The sequence below is a fragment of the Rhinolophus hipposideros genome, assembly GCF_964194185.1.
Source record: "Rhinolophus hipposideros genome assembly, chromosome: 20".
Taxonomy (NCBI): domain Eukaryota; kingdom Metazoa; phylum Chordata; class Mammalia; order Chiroptera; family Rhinolophidae; genus Rhinolophus; species Rhinolophus hipposideros.
The window spans coordinates 43,989,284-44,004,609 of NC_138066.1; the positions used below are offsets into that span (position 1 = coordinate 43,989,284).

General features: G+C 34.3%; 1 protein-coding gene across 6 annotated transcripts in view; it reads right to left on the reverse strand.

The window, feature by feature from the left end:
- ABCA8 (ATP binding cassette subfamily A member 8) overlaps positions 1-15,326 on the reverse strand; it is a 62,309-nt gene that overhangs the window by 19,578 nt on the left and 27,405 nt on the right. For all 6 annotated transcript variants that reach the window (XR_013991955.1, XM_081028903.1, XM_081028906.1 and 3 more), the window contains 6 exons: positions 12,895-13,034; positions 9,436-9,555; positions 6,734-6,932; positions 5,054-5,220; positions 1,798-1,931; positions 1,126-1,263 (listed from right to left, as the gene is read on the reverse strand). Coding sequence is in view for 5 of the 6 variants with exons in the window: in XM_081028903.1 (XP_080885029.1) it covers positions 1,126-1,263; positions 1,798-1,931; positions 5,054-5,220; positions 6,734-6,932; positions 9,436-9,555; positions 12,895-13,034 (898 nt within the window). In the remaining variant the exon portion in view is untranslated. The remainder of the gene's footprint in view (positions 1-1,125; positions 1,264-1,797; positions 1,932-5,053; positions 5,221-6,733; positions 6,933-9,435; positions 9,556-12,894; positions 13,035-15,326) is intronic.

A 15,326-nucleotide genomic window follows, 5' to 3' on the forward strand; every position in this document is an offset into this window, starting at 1 on the left:
GACTCACCCTAGCTAAACAGAATGTTTTTACCGCTGAAAGACCAAGGCAATTTGCTCAATTATTGTATGCTCTTTTAGAAACCAGAAAAAAAGCCTTCAGAGTAACATAGTAGGTTAATTAAATAAACTATAGCATATATTCCAAAATTAATTAATACTTGATTGGTGATTACAACTTTTCGCTTTAATGATTAAGTTCCTTACACACACTGACTGAAAGGAATTTTTACTTTTTGAGTACACAGTGAAATATGTTGTGAGAAGGTAACTCAAGATATTGCTAGACCATAGGAAAATAATGATGGATACATGGTCCATTTTATATGCACATGGGTAGGTGGTTATTAGCCATATATAATCATAAAACTTCATAGGTGAGTGGCATATAGATAATTTCCAGACCTCTGCCATTCATTTATGTAGCCAATAAATAAGTTATTCAGTGCTTATTATTTGCTGATCCCTATCTTATGTATAGGGTATTATGTAATGTTAAAGATACATGGTCTCTATGCTCAAAGAACTCTTTAAGAGAAAGAAATATATTTAGGCAATAACCAAAAAGGAGTAATTACAAACTCTGATAGGTATTCTGTTTTCCAAACTTACAGGGCTATAGAAAATCCAATCACTTGGGCCTTTTTTCAGAAATAAAGTGCTTTTTGTTTTTTGTTTTTGCCTCACGCATGAAAAAGTTAGTTTGGTAGGTCTAGGGTAGGCCCTAGGAATTACTATTTTTGACAAAGAACTGGAGTAATTCTAATGTAAGCAGTTGCAATTCTAACCTGAACTTTGTCCTAATTTTTTGGTAATATTTATAAAAGTAGTAATAAGGTCTCTCTCTCTCTCTCTCTGTTCTTTCCTTCTTTCTTTTGTTATTTTTATGCCAGTCACAGTGCTGTATGGTTTCATTTCCATTTCCTCACATTCTCTGAAAATATATTGTGTTAGTTCTATGTTGCATTTAAAAAAATTGAAGCTCTGAAAAGTATATTTATTTCCCAAAGCCAGAGAGCTAGTATGAATCCAAAGGCTAATTTCTCACGCAGTCAGTAAGAATAAATCTCCAGCACTTAAAAGAGTGATCTGGGAGATTCCTGTTGGAGGAGAGCTCATAAGACTTACCTCCAAAAATGTACTTCTATCAGTTTGGATACGTGCTGAGGGTTTAACCATTCCAAGCAGCCCGTTGCTAACAATATCCATGAGAACTGGGAAGCAATTCAGTCTTTTGGTATTGCAGGCTAATGAAAAGCTGTAATTCTAAAATACAAAAAGCAAAGTTATAAATCCTCAGAGATCTTCATTTTTTAAAAAAGGTCAAAATACAATAGTTTAATTAAAAAGTCATGTTTTTCAAATGGTGTCAAATAATCAAAGCAAACACTGTGTAAGTAAACCAAAACATGTACATAAACTATATCTGATTTTCAGGACACCAAGTGTCTGGCTTAAGGTTAGACTCAACTGTTATTACTGTTTAAGAATAAAACAGAAGTTTCAGAATATATGTATTAGAAAATTCCTTGGGAGGAAATATGAATTCTTTGGACTTAAATATGTACTTGGCAGTGAGTATCGTATAGTACTTATTTTGCTAATGCACACAGTTTGTGTTGGTAGCTAATGATTTATAGATGAATTATTTATCATACTAATGACTGGAATTTACTAAGTAATAAATGAAAGAAGTATATGTTTCTCATTTTGTTTCCTAAATTGGAAACCTGAGTATACTGATAGTATATTAGCTTTCTCCACCTTTAGGAAAATCTATGAAATAAGAGACTGGCATACCTTTGCATGACCAGACACAATGATGGCTCCGTTATAAGATGGATCATCTAAGCCACTGCTAGTTCCAAACACATCCACTTCCAACACTATGTTCTGATGCTCCACAGATTGTATAAAGTCATCAATGCTTGCCCCTAAATTGTAGTTAAGCATATTAAGTATCGCAAAACTAAGAAGATGGATGTCAAGTTGTGCAGTGAAATTAACATCAACATCCTTATGTGATACTTACTGTAATGTGACACATACATGCTATTGTAAATTAAAACTCAACTCACTTCTTATGGACCCTACTTTACAATATATTTATTTACTTATTCTTATTGCCATGTGGTGCATTTGAAATAGATTTTTTTCTAGAACCTTTCAATGAGTGGCCATATCAATAAGTTTTTAATGATGCAGATAATCTCTAATTAACCAACAAATCTGCTAAATCTCACTTCACTACTACTAGATTAATAATAGATTTTCAAAATGTTTCTTGAGATAAGAAGACAACTTGTTGAATGGCCATGTTAAGAGCTCCATGGAACTTCTCCACAGGAAAAAAAAACACACCATAACTTGTAAAAACAACTAAAAACCCAACAAGTTAAAATCTTTTGATTGTCTTGGGGGTATACAGAAAATGAAAAAAAAAGTTTAATAAAATTTATTGAATCTATAGTAAAAATACTAAGGAATTGTGGCAAATACCTACACCTTCACTTCCCTTCCTTGATGAGCATAACAGAAGTTCCAATGGTAATGGGTGTAACCAAGAACTCGAGAATCCTTCCTCCTCAAGCCCAGCCGAGGGGTGCAGTATCTTCCTGGGAAGAACTGGGCACCACTATTTTTGGCCTCTTGTCTCTAGATTAGAGCTTCCACTTTATAAGTAGGGGATGGATGGAAGAAGAGAACTCCAGACCTCTCAGCAACTCTTGCCTGGTGTCAAGCATCTGCAACACGAGGCTGAAGGGAATGAGAAAGTTTGGTGGTCTGTCCCTCCCAGGAAGATAACTGGGTATATATATATATATATATATATATATATATATATATATATATATATATATATATATATATTGCATCCCTTCCTCACACCACATACAAAAGTTAGCTCAAAATGGATCATAGACCTAAATGTAAGAACTAAATGTATAAAAACCTGAGACAAAAATATGGGAGTAAATCTTTGTGATCTTGAGTTACGCAAAGCCTACTTAAAGATGTCATCAAAAGCACAGACAAGGAAAAAATTAAGTGAGACTTCATAAAATTAAAACATTATGCTTCAAAGGACACCAATAACAAAGAGAAAAGACAATCTACAGGATGAGAAAATATTTGTGAAACATTTAGACTGGATTCTTGTTATTCACAGTAGTTACGGATTCACTTCTAGGAAGTCACCACAAATACTAAATTAGTGAATACTGAACCATTGCTCCTAGAGGAAACACAGGATTAGGTTCCTGTGAGCCTCTGGCCTCGAAAGTTTCTTTAAGCAATCAATACATTGCTTTATTTTATATATGTTTCTGTATATGTATTGTTGATTCATTAACATTGATCTCACAGCCAAATATCACTGTAACTCATGCCTGATTGAAGCTTATCTAACACACATATTTTCTCTGTAAGGTACATCACGGCCTTCCTGACTTAGGAATGCTGGGTAGCACTTCCTCACTACATGTGTGAGCTATTTTAAACAGCAAAATCACTAAGAAAAATGTGAAAAATGAGGTACTAAAAAGACTACAGAAAGGATATTTGTTTATGGTATGAGATACTTATTAACAGTGTTAGAGCTGAGGCAAGAAGACAGAGTATTGCATTGTTCTACCTCAGCTGGAAATGCATGCTATCAGTGACACAAAATTTTCATACCTCTGAGCACATCTGTGAATGACCACAAAAGTGCCACAAGTCTTGGTTTTGGGGTTACAAATAAATTTTAGTGAGTAGATAAGTTTGCAAACACATCATCTATGAACAATGAGGATCTATTGTATCTGATAAGAAACATGTATCTAGAATATGTACAGAACACTTAGAATTCAATTTAAAAAATATAACTCATTTATTAAAAATGAAAATAAAATATATTTCTCCAAAAAAGATACAAAACTGGTCAGTAAGCTCATGAAAAGATGTTCAACATCATTAGCCATTAGAAAAGTGCAAATCAAATCACAAGATACTACTTGACAGAGATTAGGAGGGGTACGATAAAAAGCAGAAAATAACAAGTTGTTGGCAAAGATATGTAGAAATTGGAACCCTCACAAAATACTAGTGTAAATGTAAATTGGTGCAGTCACTTTAAAAAATAATTTGGTAGCTTATCAAAAGATTAAACGTAGTCACCATATAACCCAACAATTCTTCTCCTAGCTTTATATCCCAAAGAAAAGAAGAAAAAATATATTCACATAAAAACTTGTCATGGATGCTTCTAGAAGTATTAATTACAGTAGCCAATTACTGAAAGAAAAATCCAAATATCCATCCTCTGATGAATAATAAAATGTATATCCATACGATAGAATGGTATTCAAGAATTCAAAAAATGAAGTACTGACACATGCTACAATGTAGATGAATCTTGAAAACATATGTTAAGTGAAAGGAGTCAGTCACGAAAGATCAGACATTGTATGAATCTACTTATATTAAATGTCCAGAGTAGCGAATCCATAGAAATAGAAAATGAATTTATGATTGATCAGAGCTGGGGGCAGAGTAAATGAGAATGATGACTAATGAGTATGGAATTTCTTTTTTGAGATGAAAATATTCTCAAATGAAGTGTAGTGAGGATTACGATATCTCAAGATGTTAGAATGCTTTTTTGGGGGTGCAGACTCTTTCATTTTCAAACTTCCACCAGATAATTTATTTCTAATTCCTGCTCCATTGTAGGGCTTGTAGTCATCATTCCTAAGCCTTATAAACTATTTTGAACACATGCTAAAGAAGTCAAGGGTGACCGGAGGGCTCAGTTGGTTAGAACGCAAGCTCTTAGTAACAACAGGGTTGCCAGTTCAATTCCCATATGGGATGGTGGGCTGCGCCCTCTGCAACTAGATTGAAGGATAATGAGTTGGAACTGATGGGCCCTGGAAAAACACATTGTTCCCCAAGATTCCCCAATTAAAAAAAAATTTTTAAAAAAAGAAATCAAAAGCTCATGTTTCTCTCTCAGATTTACGTTTTCTAAGTAATGCTCTGAATAGTGAACGTATTTGGAAATTCACCACATTACCTGTTTTATTGATGATTAATAATTGAGTGAGAGGATCGTGTGGTTGTTGTCCAGGAGCAAGGAAGTATAAATGAGGAGAAAGTTCCCAAGTGTAACTACTTTGATATATTTTCAGGATGATGTACTCCAAAAGAACAGGGAAAAATCCAACTCCTAGAATCAACAGCCTACACAGAAGAAAATTGCCAATGTCAATACATCGTCATTTCCTAAACTTTGAAAATTCTCTGAGCAGGCTATAATTTAATGAGATCAGGAGAGTATGAAAATTAAACATATAGATCTAAGACTCATTTCTTGAGCATTTTGCCCTTTTCCTGTCTCTAAGTGAGAGATAGCAAAATGCAGATTTAGCCTTTGTTCATTTCTTTTGTTGCTTCCTGGCCATTAGATATCCTACACAATTTCATGAGATATATGTCCTGTAACTCTATGTCCAAAGTCTGCCTCTCTACTGGGATTCCAGTGTGATGCTCTCCTTTTCTGCTGGTTAATTCATCAACACGTTATGCTCAATTTTTTTCATGTCCAATCCTCTTCACATAGTCTCTATTTCTGTTGGTGACTACATGATTTCTTTAGTCTCCAGGCTCAAATTTTCAATTATTGTTTACTTCATTCTCCTGTATTATCCATTTTAAGTAAGTTGAAAATTTTTATTACACTTTTGTTATATCTTACTTTGAAATCTTTCTCTATTCCTAATTTCTAATTTTACAATATTACATCTTGTCGGAACACTTGCTATAATAACCAGCATCTCTGAAGACACTGTGGTACAGTGCTGCCAGATTAATATTAAGGATGTTTCTTTTTTTTCATGATTTTTTTTTTTAGATTTTCTTTTTTAAAAAAATTTTTTTTATTAGTTTCAGGTGCACAAGACAAAGCAATACTTAGACGTTTATCATTTATATCCCTCACACGGTGTGAACGCCCCTCCGCCCACTCACTATCCCTCTGACATCGCACACAGCCATTACATTTCCAAAGGATGTTTCTTAAGTCATGCTAATCTTGTCGCAGGTTCTCAATGAATTCTCAATATTTATTTATTAAACAAGTATTTATTGAGATTCTATTATGTGCCACGCCTCCTATTTCTTTGATGCTTACTCAAGGTACTCATACACAGGGAGCTGATGAACAGCCAAAGTACTATGGATACCAAGGTGCTCATGAGAGGTGATATGAGTCTTCAGAGCAGGGATAGTGCCTATTATGCACACTGTGAGGATGGAGAGTGAGCTACCATCACTTAAGAGGGCTGGAGGGAAGTCATGACATGTGGGTAAGAGCAAGTTGGACTTAATGGGCAAGTCAGGACTTCCAGGGAAGAGTCAGTATCATAACTATACAGCATCTAAAACAAGATACGGCATATGCATACTGGGAAAAAATTCTGTATCCCAATGTTTCTGTCATCTATCATAGTAGAAACTTTGAGAGTGAATATTACATTACTTTTAACATTTTCCCTAAAATTGGCTCAGAAACATAGTAAGTTCCACCTGCTAGTCTCCTAATAGATAACCATACGGACCATGAACTAGACCGAGTATTATCCTTTACCCAGTTTTGTAGATACAGAAATTTATTTTTTTGTTTGTTTTCTCTTGTTTTTAGACCTTAAATTTGTTTTTGAATGCATTGACTGAACGAAACCTATGTGCTACTCACAGTGATAAAAGAGCTTTTCTTTCGTGCTTTAACTTTAACAAGCGAACCCTTGCAATTGCGCAGATTTGCTGTCTCCACAGAGCCATGCCACCTACTATTTCTCTCATCTCATTAAGTGAAGAGAGAACTTTTTCCATCTCAACAAGCCTTTCTGTGTCTTCAGCTCTTTCTGCTGGTACTTCTCCCAAAGTGGGAACATCTGCAAAACACAAAATGAGGAGTTTATTTGTTGGGCTTAAAAACAGTCTGAACACAAGAAAAGAAGGTGTCTGTGACTTTGAAGAAAGGCGGGTAGAAATTACCCAATTTCTAACACAAAGAGAAATAAAGAATGAAAAACCTAAACAGAGTATTGGAGATCTGTGAGACAATATCAAATAACTGAAAACCGTATAACTGGAGTCCCAAAAAGAGAGGTGAAAGGGAATGAGACAGAGGACAAAATATTGAGAAAAATTTTTACAAAATTGATATAAAATATTAACTCATTGATCCCCAAATTTGAAGAATCCTCAAACACTATTTTAAAAAATAACCATGAAACTACAAATTCTTGTTACCCAGTGATAAAGAAAAAAAATCTTGAAAATAGCTAGAAAAAAGGACACATTACATATAGGAGAAGAATGATTTGGACAATGGCTAGCAGCACATCAGAATAAATGGAGTCTAGAAGAAAATGAAATGATATCCCATACTAAAAGGCAAACACCTAGCCACTTAGAATTCTATTTCCTTATAGAATTCTATGTCTAACAAAAGTATCCTCTAATTACTAAAGAAAAATACAAAATAAAGACATTTCCACATAGCACGATCAAAACCTGATACAATTTGTTTCTATCAATCATGGATTACAAAAAGTGCCAAAGGATAGCTCATATTAAAATGAAAGCAGCTGTATTAATATTAGACAACTTTAGCGTAAGGATAACTGCAATTACTTCAGGTAACTGTGATTACCAGGGTTTAAAAGGGACCTTTCATAATGATAATGAAGGCAATTAATCAAGAAGACATGCTAAACCTAAATGTGTATGAGCTTAATAACAGAGATTCAAAGTACATGGAGTAAAAACTTACCTCACTAAAATCAGGAAAAGACAAAATTAGACACATGTAGAATTACAGTTGGAGATTTTAACTATCCCTCACTTGTAATTGATAGAAAATATAGGGAAAAAAATATCAGGGCCTTAGAGTATTTGAACAACTCTATCATTCAACTTGACCAAATTGATGTTTATACAACTCTCCACACAACTGAAGTTCTATAAATATATAGTTTATACGTATATATTTCAATAAACACAAATATATGCATTTTTATGTATGTATGTATGTATGTATGTATGTATACATGTTTTTAAATGGACAAGAAATATCCACCAAAATAGAAGAAATGCCGGTCCAACAAGTCTTAAAAAATTTAAGAAATTTAAGTCATAGGTTATGTTTTATGACTACACTAAGTGTTTTAATGTCAGTCACAATAATAGGAAATCCACAAGTACTTCATTGAATAGTATGTTTGTGAATCATCAAGTATGACAATAATGTCTCTGCAATATGGGCATATCATCAAAGATGTAAAAATTATTTAATATAACCAAATAAAAATTTTGGATTTGGAAAGTACAATAACTGAAAAAAATTAGCTGAAAAATAAAAGCTCAACAGATTTCATCTGACATAAGAGATGATTAGTAAACATGACAGTAGATAAATTGAGATTATTAAGTCTAAGAAACAGAAAGAAAATAATGTCAAAAAACGCAGTCTCAGAAAAATGTGAGACACCATCAAGCATATTAACATATACTACCACAAACAATAATGGGAGTTGCAGAAGGAGAGGGTAGAGAGAACCCAGAAAGCAGCATAGTTGAAAAAATAATGGTTAAAATCTTCCCAAATTTGATGAAAATCTGTAATCCATACATATAGGGAGCTCAACAGGCTCCAAGAAGGATAAACATAAAGATGTCCACACCTTAAGACATAGTCAAAATGTCAAAGCCAATGACAAAAAGAGAATCTTGAAAGCAAGAGCAGTGAAGCAACTCATCATATAAAGAGATCCTCAATAAGGTCCAGAGCTGATTTCTCATTAGAAACCACAGAGACGAGCATGCAGTGAGATGACTAGCCAAAGTGGTTGAAGAGACAGATTTAGAGTAAGTGTTTTGTCTGAAATTGCTCTTGGAAAATGGGATAAGATGAGGGCTACGAGCCGTGGATAAGAGGAAACGGTCCATCTACCAAGACAGACTGGCAGTAGAGGTAACAAATATCACGAGGATGTATTTCACCTTTAGATATGCTTGTCTAAGAACAGCCTTAATCATGGAACCCCACATTGTGTAAGCACATCTTTGGATGGTGTCTTCTTGAATTACTGTGTTTTCCCAAATATAAGGACTAGCTGGACAATCAGTTCTAATGCATCTTTTGGAGCAAATATTAATATAAGCCCCAGTGTTATGTTATGTTATGTTTTATGTTATGTTATGTTATTATATAACACTCGGCCTTATATTGTAGTTAAATAGTTAAATAAGACTGGGTCTCATATTAATTTTTGCTCCAAAGGACGCATTAGAGCTGATTGTCCGGCTAGGTCTTATTTTCGGGTAAACACAGTATATACTGCAGTAGGGGTTGTGAAGCTTTATGCTATAATTTTCATGCATTTTATTTACCTGGTTCATCAACAGTTGATTTTCCTTCTAGTTTTAGGAACACCTCATTCAAGGTTGTCATGGAAACACCATAATTCTCAATGCCCAGGCCAGAACAGAAATCCAGGTCTTCATAAAGTGCTAAAGAACACATACACAGTAACAAATCAAAACAACAAAAATCACAAGTGAACTGAGGACAACTTTTCAAACTTAAATGCTCAAATATATGAATTATGCTTGTGATATGTAAGACATTTTAAAAACTAAAATTTCATAAGTAACATTCTTCAAATAATATATTATTTTTTATTTTATATTGTGTTACAGCTCATACATTAACTTCTTTTGATCCAATATTAATTTACATTGATATTAAAATTTCATTTTAGTTTTCTTCTGACTTGCTTTTGAAATTTAATAGTGGAACTTCAGATTTTTTTTCAACTCTAAGCCTAATTAATTGAAGAGTCTTTTCCAGAAAACAGATACAAACAGAAGCCATTTGTGCTTTAACCAACAAAAGGTATAGAAGTAATTTTTTGAGAATTAATTGGGAAGTGCAGAATTTTCTTCAGTTCAGAAAAATACCTGTCAAATAAAGTAGACTGGATATAAATCATTTTTTAAAACTTCTGCTTTTGACTATGGAAGGAAAAACTTCACAAGATCTAATAGAGAATCAGGAATTGACTTGGAATTTTCTTGGGATGGTAGGAAATTGTGATAGTATTCTCTTTAGCAATTCTGTATCCATTCATTCCTCAGTTTATTCACCAATAATACTTTTGCATCAGTCATTGCTCTTAAAATAAGGAGCAATGTCCCTGCCCATATGGATTTGAATTATAATGGTCAATTAAATGAAGCTTAAGTAAAAACCTAGTTTTAAATTCTAGTATGATTACGGAAATCCTGGGCGAAACGATAAGTTAAAAGTTTTCTCTCTTGATTATAGCTCTGTATACAGAAAGGTGGAGAAGTCAGATTTAAACTGCTAATGTGTCTTACACGTCATTCTTCCATTTCCCTAAAATTATACAAGCTATTCTAAATTACAAGTATTATTAAAACACATTAAGTAGAGTTTGATTGACACTTTGCCTGATGGTTCTAAGGAATACTTGTATTGTCACCATAAAATGTATATGTGGGTAATTTATGTGTCTTTGTTACCCACACATAAGGTGAGGTTAATTATTTCAACCACTCAGTGCAGGCCCTCATCGTGCCCTATTACCGGGGAGCAGAGCCTCTGACAGCTAAGCATAATTAGCAAACTTTTTCCTTTTTCTAATTAAACTCTTTATTTTGAGATAATTTGAGATCCACATGCAGTTTTTTAAAAAAAATAACACAGAGAGATCTGTACACTTCACTCAGTTTCCCCCAATGGTAACATCTTAAAAAGCCACAGTACAACATCACAGCCAGGATATTGACATGAATACAGCCAAGACAGAGAAGTTTTCATCAGCACAAGGATCATGGTACCCATTTTACAGCCACACCCATCTCTCCTGACCCCATCTCCTACTAACCCATGGCAGCTATTTATCTGTTCTCCAAGTTCACAATTTTGTTATTTCAAGAGTGGTACATAAATTGAACCCTACAGTGTGTCACCTTTTAGAATTGGCTTTTCCACTGAGCCTAATTCTCTGAATACTCATCTAGGTTGTTGCAAATACCCAGTCATTAGCCTCCTGCTTTTTATTATTGAGTGGTGTTGCACGTTACAGACATACAATTTATTTAACCATTCACTCATTACAGGGCATCTGGGTTTTGTCAGTTTTTGTCTATTCCAGATAAACTTGTTGTGAACATTTATGTACAGGTTTTGCATGAACATGTTTTCATATATTTAGGATACATGCCCAAAAAGTAACTGCAAACTGTTTTCCAGAGTAGCTATGCCAGTTTACTTTCCTACTAGCAATGCAAGAGTGATGGGTTTTCTCCACATCCTAGCCAGAATTTGATGTTATCACTATTAAAAAAATTTTTTTTAGCCATTCTAATAAGTATTTAGTGATATTTCATAGTGGTTTTAATTTGGATTTCCCTAATGACACACAATATTGGACATATTTTCATATGCTTGTTTGCCATCTGTGTATCTTCTCCAGTGAAAGGTCTCCTTATATCTTTTGCCCAATTTCCGGTTGGGTTGTGTGTTTTTTATAGCTAAGTTTTCAGTGTTCTTTATACACTCTGGATACCTTTATGAGACACATGGTTTAGAAAATTCTTTCTGACCATCTGTAGCTTGTTTTGTTTTTATCCTCTTAACAGGATCTTTCACAAAGCAAAGGTTTCTAATTTTGATGAAGTACAATTTATAATTTTTTTCCTTTTAAGGATGATGATTTTGGTGTTAAGTCTAAGGTCTCTTTGCCTAGTCATATCTCCTAGGAGATACAGATTTTCTTCAATTTATTTTCAAAAATATTTATGGTTTCATATTATATATTTAAGCCCAGGATTTATATCTAATTAATTTCTATATGAGATATGAGACTTAGGTAAAGGTTCATTTTTATGCCTATGGATGTACTTGTCCCAGCACCATTTGTTGAGAAAGCTATCTTTTCTCTATCGAATTGCTTTTCCACCTTTGTTAAAAATCAGTTGGGCATATTTGTGTGGGTCTGTTTCTCAAGTCTCCATACTGTTCTATCTATGTATCTGTCACTCTGCCAATCTCACGCAATCTTGGTTATTCCAGGTCACACAATGGCCATAGCTCACCGCTGTGGCTCAGCAGAGGCCTGACAAAACTCACAGCTCCTTGTTTCTCCCTGGGGAGCAAACGAGTTGACAGAGCAAAAGATCAGAATCTCTGACCAGGTTGATGGGTGGGGGCCTTCTCCCATACAAAGCCAGACTATGCAAACTGGGAGAGGTGCCTGCTTTACCTAATGAGCAGACATCAACCCAGACAGTCAAGGAAAATGAAAACCCATCAGCCAACGATGTTCCAAACAAAGAAACAAGGTAAATCTCCAGAAACCGACCCTAATGAAATGGAGCTATATGATTTACCTGACAGAGAATTTATAACAGCTGTCGTAAAGTAAACTCTTAATGTGTTAGCCTGAAAAATCCAAAGTTATCACAAAAGTCTTGTTAAGAGAAGAACCAGCCATATTATGGGATTGTTGAACATAATGGTGAAGCCAGAGGTTTTTAACCATTTGTGTTTAGGCATGGTTATGAATACTAGAATATGCTGTTACGCACTACAAAGGGAATGAAGAACTAAAAAAACTCCCTAAATTGCCCAGACCTTATAATGCAATAATTGGAATGTAATATTTTCCACTGTAGATAAAATAATCAGTTATTATACAATTGTATCATGTTTCAAATATCTGAAGACATGCTAGGCTCTCAATAAATGTTAGTAACAATAACCATTAATATTATTATGAATATTATTGATGTATTTCATTTTGTGGTGTTCATGTACATTACCTGGAAATCTATTTGTTCTTTCTAAGGGCAATGTGTAGACAAGTTTTCCTTCACTTTCTGCCGATAATTTGGCATCAGGGATGTGCTGTTTAACAAGTGATGTTATTTTTTCCTGAACACACATTTCATTCAACTGCAAACTGGGGTTCAAAAAATATACGTTATTTGACATCATCTCCAATAGCATGAAGAAAATGACTAGTCTCTATGGGATAAAGAAAAATCAATTAAAATCTAATGCAAGAAACAGGTAATCCAAACATGAAATAAGAGGACAAAAAAAATTAGATCATATAAATGTGATAGGGGAAATCAAAGAATGAGCTAATCAGAATTATGGGTCAGGTTGTTCAGGAATGATGCCCAGAGGGTCAATACTGACTCAGGTCTTTAAGGGGAGAAAGTTACAGAGTAGGGATGCCAGGGACAAAACACAGCAAAGTCAGGACTATACAAGATGGAAAATGTTGAAGATTTTTCGAAGGGAGTTTACATTGGCTAAATGGGGTTGTTGTATTAGGAAAGAACAAGGGGCTTTTGATAAGCAGAGGCACAAAACAGATTCAGTTATCCAATTTAGTCATTCAGTTATTCAATTTAGTCATCCAATGCAAATTCTCTAGTATGTGACAAAAATTATTCTAAGTGCTGAGGGTGCAATGTAATAAAACAGCATTGTCCTACTCTTATGGAGTCTAATGACTAAAGGGAGAGACGGAAAGAAAACAAGTAAAGAAACAGATAAATACAATAATTACCAAAAGGGGTAAGTGCTGTGAGGAAATGGGGTTATAGATAGAAACAAATTAGGGATAAATGTGTGTTTGGGTTGGTGGATCACTAATTTTGCTTTCTTTGTAGTGCTAACACTAGAACTTTGACAAAGAACAAAGTATCACTGAGAAAAAAAGTACCCATTTAAAAACATCAACGTAGAAAAAGAAACAAAACTATTAAGCAAAGTTATGAAGGATACAGTAGATAAAATGCTGGTATTGACTTGACTTCGAAACTTGGTTTTGCCATCTAAAATGTGTTATTTAAACTATCTGAAGAGTGTCCTCATTCGTACGATGGAATAATGATTGCTAACATCTGGGGTTCTAAGAAGTAAGTATTGGTGATGTCTGTACTTAGCAAGCCCTTAAAAATGGTAGCGATTTTATTTGTCAAATGCTTGAGTCAAAATTATTCTACTTACTCACAAGGTATTATGAACATACAAGGATAGATGCCCTATTTAGAAGCAGTAAAATCCATTGAGGGAATGAAGCAAAAATATCATTGTTGTTCCCCATAATGATGCTGCCTCCTGAGTTAACAACAATTCAAGAAATATTTCTTGGCCACTTACGAGAACTTGTGGTGGGCACTAGAGGGTTGTATGAGCGGACAGGCTTATCGCTTGGAAGAGGGTCATCAGCAAACTTTTTCTGTAAATGGCTAGACAGTAAATATTTTAGGCTTTGTGAGACATTAGATCTCTGTTGCAACTATTCAACACTGCCTGCCATTATTATGTGGAAGCAGCCATGGCCAATACTTAAAAAAATGGGAGGGGCTGTGCTCCAATCAAACTTGATTTACAAAAACAGTACAAGGGTTGGATTTGGCTCATGGGTCATAGTTTACTGATCGTGATTTAGGAAAAGAAATAAAGCAATTACACAAATTATTATCCAGGAGACCCATGAATTGGTCAGAGATCCTGACTAGCATTTTTTACGCTGAGAACGTGTTATGTTGCCAGGCAATAGGCTGGTCAGCACCTCATTGATTTTTTCTATAACCTTTACTTGTAACTAGCATTATTACTCCTACTTTATAAGTGAGAAAACTGAGTTTTAGAGAGTTTATTTAATTTCCCAGAAGAGAATAAAACAAAGTGTCTTAAGCAATCAAAATAGTGGGACAATACACAGAGATGTAAGATTGATAAAGGTTACCTGAGGTAGCATTCAAATAACCCTTTAGGACTTCAACAGGTCAAAATAGGCTAAAAAAATCCTTGCCAGTCTCAGGAAATAAACTCAAACAATGAGAACTGTAAGCCATGATGGGTATGTGCAAGGAACAATGAATATTTCGTTGTACCTAGACGGTATTGAATCGAGTAAGGGCAAATTAGACATGGGAGTCATGATAGGGTGGCCCACTCCACCTTATCATGGAGTTTAGGATATGGAGTTTGGACTCTGGTAGGTAAAGTGGAACTACTGGAGTTTTTGTTTGTTTGCTTTTTCTTGCTGTCATGTTTTTTTCTTTCTTTTTAAAGTGTAGATGGTGCAAATTAGAGATGTACTTTAGAAAAACTGACCGATTCATGTATAAATTAAAAAGTAATTTAAAATATGGATTTGGATAGTAGATAGGGAGCCTGTAATTTCATCTATAAAGTAAAAGCAACAACCAATTCCCCCTCAAAACAAAAT